The following is a 13,126-nucleotide window of genomic DNA, read 5'->3' on the forward strand; positions in this document are numbered from 1 at the left end:
AACAATGAAATACATCATTAGTATTGCTGATCTACTGTTACTAAATTACATGATGAATTAATTAAAAGAGCAAGCCACTGCATAATTATATATAAATAAAACTAAAAAAATTTGGGATAAAAAAGACACACACATAGAGAGAGAGAGAGAGAGACTCTAGTATCCCTTCTTTTCATCATATACCTCTTTTTTTTTTCCTTTTTGGTAAAGTTATCATATTACCTCTTTACGCACCTTATGGCAAGGCAAGAGTTAAAAGGTTGGCCAACAAGATTTGAGTCCAATTAGAAGCCCTGAATTCCAATTCCATAAATAACAAGCTTGGCCAACAAGATTTAAGTCCAATGTTGGCAGTTGGAAAAGGTTGCTTTTGAGAAAGATTTATGAAATAAATCTTGTTAGTGGCACATTGCCACCACGTCAACAAAACAGAGGAAACATTTCAACAGCTTGAGCTAAGCCCAAATTGGAAGCACCTCTCGAGTTTCTTCAACATTCTCAAAAGTCAAAAGATATATATGTTTACAAGAAGACTTCGCCCCAGGTCTTGCTGATGATATAGAATGAAAGCACAAACGAGATTTTCATCAAGCTTCTCTAGAAATCTACATTTTTTTTTCCCCCAAAATAGTTGTACTGTCAATTGTACAAATATAAGACTTTATTCTAATTGCTTTTATATGTCTACATGTTCAAAACTCAATACAAAAAGACTTCCTATTTACTTAAGTTCATAACAAATGAATACATTGTTTGCCTTCAGCTTTCAACAAGTTTCCCTTCTGAGAATTTAAGAAACCATTTTTTTCTGAATAAAGAATAAATATCTCTCCTGAGACATAGTAGAGCTGTCAATTTGGATTGAGCCCATCGAATTGACCCGCTCCGTCATATAAATAGGACGGATAAAGTTTATATTTTAGCAACCCATATAAAAGCAGGTCAAATGACCCGCTCCGTTGGGTCGGTGAGTCGGGGCGGACTAATCCGTCTCTTTTTATATATATATATATATATATATATATATATATATATATATATATATATATATATATAAAGAGGATTTTAATGTTATTGAAGAGATAATTGATGAAAAGAGGAAGAAGATGAAGAATTGAATGATGAGGACCACAATAATGATATGGAGAATAATTTTTTGGGACTTTGATTTGCTTCTAAATTAATTTGAAAATTAAAATTTAAAGTCTTTTAAGTTTATGTTGTATTAAGTATTTAGTTTAAGTTTGATAATTTTATTTTATGACTATAAGAATTGAGATATAAGATTTTTATAGATTGATTTGAATTCAAATTGAATATGAAATTCAGTTTATATTACTGTTTATATATTTTTTTTTTAAATTTTGACATATTGGTCCGATTAACCCGCGGTTCATGATGGGTTGGGTCGGATTGGAGTTTTTCCAACCCATCAGTTAAACAGGCCAGCTCACTCCGATATGTTTAGAGACGGGTCAGGATGGGTTGAGATGGATCGGTCCGTCTTGATAGTTCTACGATGCAGATAGCGATATATTATTGTAAGAATAAAAAAAATAAGATTCAATACAAAACATTTAGTGAAAAGAGGTGTAGAATGGTGCGTGAGATTCTTAGAGAATGATATGTGAGAAACAAATTACTAGGAGATTATAAGTAAAGTTCACACAGTTGATACCCAAGAGACCAATATATATGAAGCAGTAAGTCTCCAGCAAACTAAATGCTCCCGGTAAAACGTTCACTAACTACAACTAAAGTAACTTGTGAGCCCCTGAGAGTTGTATTTACCGCTGCCCAGTACGTCTGGGCAGTCCAACCATGCTGTTGTGGTAGCAGAATACTCGTTCTTCAGATGGCATAAACCTCACGCCGTCGCTGATCCACGTCATCTCCCCCGTTCTCAGCTCATAACACAGCACTCTCTCCTTTGCTTTCGACTTCAACACCTTGGGCCTCACCCCGAGATAGAGTTTGTCTCCTCCGTCGAGCGCCAGCGGCCGCAGAAACCACCGCGAAAGCAGCCGTTTACAAAAGCTCTTGCTCCTCAGCCTCATGGGGTGGCAGAATCTGGCGAACACTTCCGGATTCCTTGTGACCATTGTTTCGAAGCTTGCCCGGTGCCTCCTCATCCAATTCCCACTACTGCTGCCATTCGCCATCACGAACACCTCCACCTCGTCCTTCCATGTTTGAGTGCACGTCAGTACTCGACCCTCCCACACCCCGATCTGATGCTGGCTCGCACTCGATGGTTTCTCCGGCAATGGCATCCATCCTGCGAGATTCTTGGAGGGATCGAACCATATCAGATAGTGAAGGCAATCCCAGTACAAGACCCCTCCAGCAAACACCGCTGGAGGTTCGCACGACATGAGATCATCGACGAGGACCCTCTGGTTCGAGATCATCCACCGTCGGGTATCAGAGGAGAAGACATGAAACTGAAACCAGGTCTTCGGATATCCCTCGATAACAACATGGCGACGACGGAGGCAGACCAGAGTGTAACGCCTCGGGGAGTTGGACGGGTCGAAGGCTAGCCCGACGAAGAGGCGGCGATATTTGGTCGCAGGAATGAAATGGGCCTCCTTCGTTACGGGACTGAAGACGTAGAGCAAGTTGAAGTTGGGAAAAGCCCCATCATGGCTGAAGTCAGGAACGCCGACGCCGCAGCACAAGAGACCGTTGGTAGAGGCCAGAAGCTTGAGATGATGGGAGGGAAAACAGGTGGAAAGGAGGGGATAGGAGGGATGGGAAACGCCAATTGGGGTATCCGGGGGTGAAAGGAACTCGACGCCAGAGGAGGCGATGTAGACGAAGCCGGAGGAGGCGGGGGAAGGGTGCAGGGACTGATCGGCGGCGAAGAGGGGATCGCCGGAGATGAGGGCATGCCAGCTCTTTGACACAGACTTGAACCTGGTGAGAGACTTGAAGGAGAGACGTGGGAGGATGTTGAAACGAAGAACGTCATATGGAACGGAAGAGCTTGGTGCTGCTCCGTGACCACGGAGCTTGTTGCTCCTGGATTCCATGGCTAAGGAGCAAGTAGTGGGGGGGTGTGGGGGGGGGGGTTTATAGTTTCGCTTTCCTTGTAATAGGACTTACAATTCCACCGGGAAGGGCCACAGAAACCCATACCTTGACCAATAAGAATTCCGACTACCATCCGAAGTCGACGCAGCATAGGATTTTAGATGCTTCCCAACGCCTTTAGGGTTCGCGCTATCAAAGATTGACGGAGGAACGTGGTTCCAATGGGGCCCGTTAGACAAGCTACGCTCAGACTATTGAAAGCCAGCGACAGACGGACTCCTTTTACTCCTGATTCTGTGACGCGCTGTGGCCCAGTACCACTTCTTTGAACCATATTGGGAAAAGATTATTCGAACCGGAGTGATATTGTTTTTGGGGTTTTTTTTTTATGGAAAGATGAGAAGATAACGTAACATCCTAATAAAACCCTAGTAGGACCTAAACTTATAGAAGGACTAGTACCATGTAGAAGTTACTTTTGATTGAAACATAATCCGAAAATTACCTCCCTTTCAATCAAAAACATGAATGAGGATCCTAAAATTCTCGGACTCCACATTAGGAAAAAGGTTATTTGAACCAAAGTGCAATTGTTTTGAGGGGTTTTTTTATGGAAAGATGAGAAGAAAACGTAGCATGCCCGGGAAAAAATATCTACTAGGACCTAAATCTATAGAAGGATCGGTACCAAATAGAAGTTAGTTGTGATTGAGAGAGAATCCTAAAACATATATTGTGATTGTAGTACATGATGTGATTGTAGTACATGATGATCTAAATCATTTCCTTTTCTCTATTTCTTCCTATAATGATTATCCCAATAACGACTGTAACACAGCAATGGCACCATTAATGTAAGAAAATTATATTTTCAAAAGTATTTGATCTTCTACCAAAAAAAAAGGTGTTTGATCTAAAAAGAATGCAGTATGTTGTCCTAGCCCATATAATCCAATTAGTAAATAACACATTGAACTAGGACTTTAAAATCCAATTTGTAAATTTGAGTTTTAGATATTTGCAACTGGAACCAAAATAGATATTTTTTTTTGTTCCATAGCCTATATATATATATAATTTAATTGAAAAAACACTAAAGGTCTGGCGAGGTACACCTAAAATTTCGCTTTGCAAATTAGGACTTTAAACATCATTTCACAAAATTAGACTTTGGTCCTTACTGAAATAACTCATTATTTCTATAACAATAATACCTTCAAGCAATATTAATAGCATATTGCAGAAAGGCTTGATATATGTTTATATTATATAGACTTCCAAGGATGAAAGTCCGATCCTTTGAAAGTATACTTAAAAGTCCTATTTTACATAATCTGTACAAGTTGGGAGCATAATCATGGACCAAAATGTTAGAATTCAACATGACTATCTTCTCCAAAACATCAAGCGAAAAGAAGCAAAAGTGGCATATGAGATTCATAGACCAAGATGAGCCAAAGAAAATATGTGAAGATAATACGATAATCCTATTCTCATAATCTGATAATCTGTTATAAAAGGATCTGATATAGAGCAACCAGTCATCAACTAACAATAATGCCTAAATCATGTAAAAAAACAAAAAAAAAAGAAAAATTAAAATGATACCCAACTCTAGGAATAAAAAAATCATTCACTTTGCTGTGTCTTTCTTTGCCCACATCCTTAAAACCGTTGCCATGTCAGACTTCCAGATCCTGTGTACTAATCACAAATTCCCATCTAGCGTACTCCACAAGATCAATACAACCCCTTCATATAGCTGTAATTGAGTTGAAATGCAGAAGCTGATCTATAGGGGATATACTGATGCTCTCACTTGTTTTACCAGTAAAGCAAACTGGAGAATCTAATGACATCAGAGAAGTCAAAGGTTTAAAACGAAAAATGACCAAAGTATTTGTAGAGAAAACAAGCTTGCTATTTGCTAATGCACTAGTTGTAAAATTAAGTTGTAAAATTAAGAGAATGGAGGTACCGAGCATAAAGGTGCATGTGGAGGGATAACAAGGGATTTGGCAGGGAATGTGACTTGCTCATAAAAAAGAGGTACAAAAAAAAAACTCAAAGTTAGCACATAATCTGGAGTTTGGGGAAGTGATATTGAGGAGAAATCAGACACTGAAAGAAACTTGCAGAGCACAATTTAAAGCTCGTGCAAAATATAAAATAATTTAACTCGCCCATCATCCATGGTGCAATTTACTTTGATTAATGCATGAAGTCGTGTGCCAATTTATATTTAATTGCATGAGACAAAAAGCAGAGTGCATTAGTCATTCCCAATGACACAGCAACACCATGTATCCATGCCTACAAAGCCATGACACATACGGTATGTTATGCATGTCTATCAGGCTAGAGAACACCCTAGAAATTTTTCATCGAACCCAGATATTCCGAATAGGTTTTGATTACACGTACATCTCAACATTGCTAGCTAACAAACTGAACCTTAAGACATACTTAACCCCTCTGTTCTAAGACAGCATAACAATAAATCTCAAAAGCATCCACATGCCACTTTGATTAAGGAATGTGTTGATTAAATTGCCTATTGTTTGGACTTTCTTTTGATTCCCTGCAACATTTACTGGAATATAGTATATTCAAGATCTTGAATGATAAGTACTTCTTATTCAATCCATTTATATTTATCTTTTTTCAAATCAAACCTACCTATATACTTTTATATGTGCCCATCAAAATACTGAAACCAATATCTATGCAACAACCGCAAGCAAGTTTAGAGATATGTTCACCCCGTAGTTCCATTAATAAAGGATATAAATTCACAAAGCCAGGTGAAGGCTTGACAGTTACAACTACAGTAATGCCCATATAAATTCACAGCCGCCTCATTTTGTTGAAACTCATCTTTTCCATGCAACCAAACAGAGCATACAAAGTAGTCTTAAAGAGCACTCACTTGGCAAACTCTTCCTAGATTCCAATATTCGTTAAAAAGAGTTAAAAGTTACAAAATAATGATTCATCAGTGTAATTTATAACCACGTGGCATCTTGCAAAAGCTTGCCTTGAGCATGCACCAGAGCTAGAATTTAGAAAGCAGGAAAACAATTTTTCTGCATGCTACTGCTTAATAAGGAAACAACCTTGGCAAACTTCAGTAAATCGGCTATTGATAGAGCATTGTTCAGCAACAGAAATGTTGGGGCCGAGGAATATTTGCTGCAACTTATTGGGCACCCATTGATGAGAAGGCTGATGGCTTCGCTTTAGTCCTGCTGCTGCCATCCCTTTGAAAATCATGCGGTTCTGCATTCTGCAGAAAAATAGTCAATATACCCATTATATTTCTTTTAATTAATGCAGATGATCATGCAGGAAGAATTTGAGAAACTAGCACAGCAACAAAGACAACCGGAATTGTTCCAAATGGCAACAATTGGATTTGATGTATATATATTTTAAACAAAGAAGGTCAATTACGGCAAGTCAAGTGGAGGCCAACTTTAACTAAATGGATGAAGCATAAGAACCATCAAAGTTACAATCTTTTGTTTTTTGGGGTTTTTTTGAGGTTTTATTTCAAAAAATTAATGAACACAGAGTCCAATTTCCTGACAAAAGTAAAAAAGAATTAAATGGCATCTTACTTTTGGATACTGAGGAATACAATCACATTAAGCTTTAAGGTCCCTGAAAGCAACTACAAAGGTCATTCAAAAATTGAATCTAAAGCATACAAATGAGTGAGCTAGAAGCTAAAACAACCCAACAAGCAGAAAGTAGACATCAATAACAAACCAAGCATGGTAAAAACGAAACATTACATTCTGACTGTTATAACCACAAACACAAACAAGCTTTGATTTCATCTGTCTGCTGTCGGCTTCATTTAAATTGTTGCAATATTGTCCCCTTTTCATCACTGAAACCATAGCAGGACATTCCTGAACCTTTGACGGTTTGACCAATTCAAAGACCATCACACTAACTGAACTATACAGAAAAATCAGATCTAAAGCTAGATAAATGCATGTCTTCCAAACCTCTGAATAAAGCAGTATCATCTATAAGTGATCCGAAAGTTTGTCTATGATAAAGCTCATTCCAAATTTGCACAATCCAATGAGTAATTTGTGCATATATGACAAATTAAAAGAACTATAGACTAGATATCTCAGGTCCAATCTCATCATTCTTGTGCCGATTTCATGTATAACAATCTCAGTTCTTTGCCAATTTCAATATAAAATTTTCCACAAAATTCAGCCAATTCAACATCCCTGGAAATAAGTTAATTAACAAAAGATCGGATGAAAACGCTGAGGTGAATTTCTAAATACTTCAGAGGACCTAAGATGCCCGAATTTTAACAAGAAATTGAAAACTTAAGAATTGAGCGAACTCCTAACTCACATAATCAAACAAGCGATAATAATACATAGAACAAATTAGTGGTAGTATAGGCTCGAACTTTCAGCTCTAGTCTCATCTCTCTGGTGTCAAGTTCATGCATTAAACTTCAAAGTATTCTTCATTCATCATTCACTCCCACTACAAAATTTCCCCGAATCTTCGAACCGAATCAGTAAAAGATCAGACGAAAACACTGAGGCAAATTCCTTGATTGCTGCAGAGGACCTTAAACAGAATATATTCGAACGAGAACTTGAAGATTTTCAAGAATCACGAATGCCACCAACGAAAAAATTCACGAAATTAAAAAAGAAACCTAGGGAGCTGGGCTGGATCTAAACCTTGGGATGGCGAGGCGGGGGCTCGAGATCGACCATCCGCATGGACATCCGAGCGATCTCGGAGACAGCGGCGTCCCGGACGGCCAGATCGTCGCTGGCGAGCTCCTCGTAGGCCGCCTCGAACGCCTCCTGCCAGAACCGCGGCAGCCGGATCCGAAGGCTGTGCGCGTAGATGTCCCACATGTGCCTCACAACCTTCTCCCTCTCCTCCATCTCCTGTGACAACGTTTACAAACAAGAGAATGCTTGAGCGATCAGAGAAGAGAAGATATAGAGAAGTCGAGATCAAGATCAAGGGCGAGGTGAAGATTGGGGATTTGCAACCGGACCAGGACGTCGAGATCAGCATCGCGGAGGGGGGCATCGAGGAGGTCGTCGGAGATGCGGTTGAGGTTGCCGGCGGACCCTTTAAGGGTGACGGTGCCGGTGAGCATGGACCAGAAGGCGAGGAGGATGATGGCAGCGAGGGCCCAGAACTTGTATCGACCCTTGCCGAAGAGGGCGGTCTCGGCGGCGCCAGCGGCGGAGGAGGGCTTCGCCGACGTGGGTAGCTGATCGCCCTCCTTCATCTCATCAGACATCGGAGTAAAACAACCTGGCTGCTTGTTTGCTTTTACTCTTTCGCTTTCTATTTCCGCGGGAACAATAAAAACGGAACGGGAGCTGGCGCTATCGATGAGTAGGAGAGCGGAGGTTGAGATATATGGAAGCTTCTGAGATTCGTTTGTGAGCCTTAGTGGTATAGAGAGATGAATCCTTTTCGGCTTACGGAGAGAGTAAAATAGAAGAAGGGATACTTTTTAATTTGGTTATTATAAATTATATAAATTTGTGGGCTTTTTTTTTTTTTTTTTTTCTGGTACAGGTCAATTTACGTGGTCCAAGTCAAGCTCTGGAGCCGGATATCATACGCTTGGAGAAACTATATTTTAGGTGATGTATTCAAGATTGTTGGGTATAGGGCACATATCATTTTCATGCGAGAGAGACACCAGTTGGATGGATGGGAACCAATTTGAAACCGCGTCAGCCAATCCTGTTGAAGTCAATAGCTGGCGTGAATGGATACAACCACCAATAGAGACACCATACCTTACTTCTGATGGACTGTGGTGCACCACCTCAGCGGAAATGGATACGACCCCAATAGAGAAAGTATACCCTACTCCTGGTGCACGGTGGTGCACCACCTTAACGGTTGACCTCATTTATCATATAGCTTGTCTCAAATTAGAAAGGAGCACAATCAATTATCGGCCAGATCTGATCCATTATTTAATTTTTATCATGCATTAGAAGGTGCTTAGTTGGAAAGAGTTGGATTCTGAAATCGAAATAGAAATGAATAACCCCTATTCCAACTGTTTGATTGAGAAAAATCTCATTTCGATTTTGATTCTGATTTCGATTTCAAGATGAAATAAAATGATCCAATTTACATAGAACTCAATCTCCATTCTTCTTTATGGATTCAAATTTTCATTCCAATTCTAATTGAATTGGAATGAAATTTGAATTCATAGAGAAAAGCAGGGATTGAGTCCTATATAGATTGCCATATACTACTACAAGGAGTAAGCTTTCGACATGTTCAAATTGTCATATACTAAAAATCTAAATAATATCTTCTAACTAATCTTTTTAGATGAGATCATGAATCACTACATATGGTATTATAGCTAGTCTAATTCATAATATATATAGATTAAATTATACCACAATAAGGATTTATTGAAGCTGACTGCAAGTTGATTGTGGTATTTATGAACGAATTTGCATGAAATTCAATCCTCAACCTGATACAAACACCAAAGCTTAAAACAAAAGGAGTATGTAAGCATCAAAGCGGATATGTATTTAGTCCTACATCAGTTATTCATTGAAAAGATATTGATTATTTATACAGAATTAATGAATCTAAATAATATTTTTCAATAATCTTTTTGAACAAGATCAAAGAATAATTATATAAAATCAAAAATTTTAAATAATACCTTCTGATTAGATTTTTTAACTGAAATTCTGGATTATTACAGTTATCCTCCCCATCTTTATCTCTGATTGCTCGTATGGTGCATCACTGATATGGTGCCCCTGGCACAGGGTGTGATTTATCCCAACAATGGGCCATGTCTATGTTATATTGTATACACTAAGATAACTACTTCATGTGAAAAGAAGAAGATCGGCATTCAAGATGATGGCAATTGGCACCAGAGTCAGACTCAACTAGAATAGTATAGTAGAAAGACTTATAGGCGGTACCCAATACTAAAATGCTACACTGCTACTCCGAAAGCCAATATCCTTATCCCGCAGGAGTTCAACCATGATGTCTTTGAGGACCAACCACCACATCACAAGGAAACTTTTTAAAGCTTCAGACATGGCACATACCAAACCCACCATTTTCTGAGGAAGGGAATAGGCCAACACAGCAGGCCCACAGATGAATTTCCCCATTCCATTCTCAGCTGGTGAGGCCATCTGTTGGATGGATTTCTGCAGAGAAGTCGCTTTTTCTTGGCAAATCCTACAGATGACTTCACTAATTTTGGCACTTTGAATTGCTACACAAAATCTTGCAGTCACAGCCGCATGAAATTGGAAAGAATCTTCCAACTACTATTCTCCAAAGAAAACAAATAATAGAATTCAAAAAAAAAAAAGAAAAAAGAAAAAAGAAAAGAAAAGAAGAAGGCAAGCATGGGAGCATATTGTCAGGTATGGCTTGGAATTATTAGCACATGGACTGCATTGCAATCACGAAGCAGATTAGATCGAATTTAAAAGCAAATGCAATGCATAAATAATCTATAACGATTCTACCTGCAAGCAAGATGTAACCATCACACCTAATCCATGCTTAAATGCTTTGTGAACAAATAATCCATTTGCAGTGGCATGGTGTCATATCTACATGGGTTGCTGGTGCTGTCTCTCAGCACCAGGAGGTGAAAGTATTCGTTTGAATCACCACTAACAGAAATTTCACTCTCATGACATCGAGAAATATTGCAGAACCCAAAAAACTCAAGAGTGAACAGTTCAGGTCTAATAAGAAAATTACTTTCAGATGCCAAAATCTGCTCAATACATTTCAATCAAGGTTTTGGTAATGCCAATAACCCCAATGATGGACCACGAATATTATTGTTATAATGGAATAACTGTCACTATTCCTTCCTGGACTAACAATATCTGAAAAGCTTTTATGGTGGCAGCTATCATTGTTACAGGAAATAATGGACACTGATAGTGCAATAGAGAAATAGAAGACTTACTTCCATGCCCTTCTAAGGACTCATGGCTTGCTGGCACGGGGCTTCATGAAGATTTTCACTCCCACGCTGAGATTCCTCCTCAATTTTCATTACTTGTAAATGCAGATTTTATTGGTTGTATTTTTAAACATTGTTGAGGTTTTCCATCACATATATTACCAAATAAATAAATACTTGGACCAACTAGTATGGGACAAAATTTGTTAAATGATCACTGAGATTGTTGACATGCAGCCATTATCCCAATGTATAATTGTTGTTGTGAAGAAATAACAGCCAAATTAAGCTATGATTAAATTCCCATTATTAATTTATTATCAGAGATAATATAGTTATAGTAGCTATTATTTTTTCAATCCTGGTCCATGCTTTATATCCAACCCATATCTAATGGGAAAATGATTGACCATGATGACAACAGCAACTTCCGAGGCCAAAAAGAAAAAGGATATGCACATCTATGGTAAAGGGAGGTGGAATATAGTCTTGCTCACATGGAAGCAGGTCCTAGACCAACAAGAGGATCTTTTCATTGCAGGATGCTGGATTGGCAGAATAGCCTTTTACTGATGACTTGTGTCTTATGATGCAATCCTATATCCCTTTATTCCAGTCTTTTCAAGGAAGAAGATAGACCTGTCCAACAGTAGATCTCGTTGACATACTGACATGGAAACACTATGAAGGGAGAACTAGGAGTGTTTAACTTTATACAGCTTAACCTCTAACCTATTTAGGAAAAAAAAAATAGTAACATGCTTGTTTTGTAAGTAAATTATGATATCAAAGGTATAACCATAGAGGGTCTAAAAAAGAGTGAAACAGGGCAGAAAGCACATATATAATCCTAACAGCGCTTAAGCAAGATCCAACTACATTACATTAGCGGAGGGGAAGAATAGCAGCAAGAGAGACCACCATATTGTTTAATAGAGGACATGTATATTATGTAATTTATGTTAAATGAAGGGAGGCCAATCGAAAAGCTAAAAGTAGTTGTCAAACAAAAGTATATGAAAGTGAAGAACACGTGCAATATCTAGCATAAATTGAAAGGTTAGGAGAAAGAAAGTAAAAAGCAATTTGACAAAGATTGGATCACAAATCAGTGATGGCACTAAACCAAAAGGAATGGCAGAAAATTAAGAAGGCAACCTGAGAAACCTTTTCCAGAAGGGCTTGTTACATGAGTTACTAAAAAGAGGACTTCAGATGAGCTAGATAAGGATGTTCAAGAACTAGTTTTTTCAAACAACATGCCAATAGAATTTCTTAGAACTAGTTTCCTCAGGCCTAACCAGTAAGCATTTTTCCACAAAAGCAAATGAAAAATGCCTACGCTAGAGTTGACTCTAATTGTAATCTCTCAGTAAGCCTAATTCAGTGTGTCTGCATATCCCACAGAAGCTGATTATGTATTTGAGACATCGCAATCAAATTAATGGATATCAAGGAACTGGATGAAACACAATGCTTCTAATATGACTCAGGTCTTTAAGATAGCTTAAGCGAAACCCTTCTAAGCAGTGACAAGGGGATATCAACATGATTATGACAAATGAGTTAGGAACGGCAATAACAGAAACTTCTAAAGCCACTGACTACTATGCAAGAATTTTTTTTCCAGAATATTTTCTTACAAGAAAGTTGAATCCATCTGATGGATGAGAAGAGTCTACAACTATACATCTGCAAAGAAAGTACTGTGATTCATAGGCTATACAGAAAATCCTAAATAACAGTCAGAAGCTTTTTATAGTTTGTTGACATTGTAACTAGATAAAGACACACAAATGCAGGAACACGATTCATCTATTTGCTAAAACTTCCAGCTGTATGTACCTAACCGAAAGCTTAGCAAAGAGAAATATAAAAGTGATTCTACAAGCAAATGCAGTAGGAAATTAGTGATTTTGCTTGGAGAATGATAACAGAAATTTCAAAATCCTATGATAAGTATTTACTTCATCACAACCTTGATATAGGAGAGAAACATAACAACACTGGATTTTTTAGCCTTTCATATTTAGATTTAACATTATGATGAATAGGAGGAGGAGGGAAATCTAGAAATAGATA

The 13,126-nt window shown here is 38.2% G+C and overlaps 2 protein-coding genes across 2 annotated transcripts; both read right to left on the reverse strand.

The window, feature by feature from the left end:
- Positions 1-1,651: 1,651 nt before the first annotated feature.
- LOC140853399 (F-box protein At5g49610-like) lies at positions 1,652-5,805 on the reverse strand. The gene has a single exon (XM_073248025.1). It carries the CDS (start codon positions 3,033-3,035, stop codon positions 1,788-1,790), a length of 1,248 nt encoding a protein of 415 aa, XP_073104126.1. The 5' UTR covers positions 3,036-5,805; the 3' UTR covers positions 1,652-1,787.
- A 160-nt stretch (positions 5,806-5,965) lies between these two features.
- Positions 5,966-8,514, reverse strand: LOC109504737 (uncharacterized). The gene is made up of 3 exons (XM_010937991.2): positions 8,093-8,514; positions 7,764-7,979; positions 5,966-6,322 (listed from the first exon to the last, which is right to left on the reverse strand). The coding sequence occupies exons 1-3, from the start codon at positions 8,342-8,344 to the stop codon at positions 6,236-6,238; spliced, it is 555 nt and encodes a 184-aa protein (XP_010936293.2). The 5' UTR covers positions 8,345-8,514; the 3' UTR covers positions 5,966-6,235.
- Positions 8,515-13,126: the final 4,612 nt, after the last annotated feature.

Source organism: Elaeis guineensis, chromosome 13, assembly GCF_000442705.2.
Source record: "Elaeis guineensis isolate ETL-2024a chromosome 13, EG11, whole genome shotgun sequence".
NCBI lineage: Eukaryota > Viridiplantae > Streptophyta > Magnoliopsida > Arecales > Arecaceae > Elaeis > Elaeis guineensis.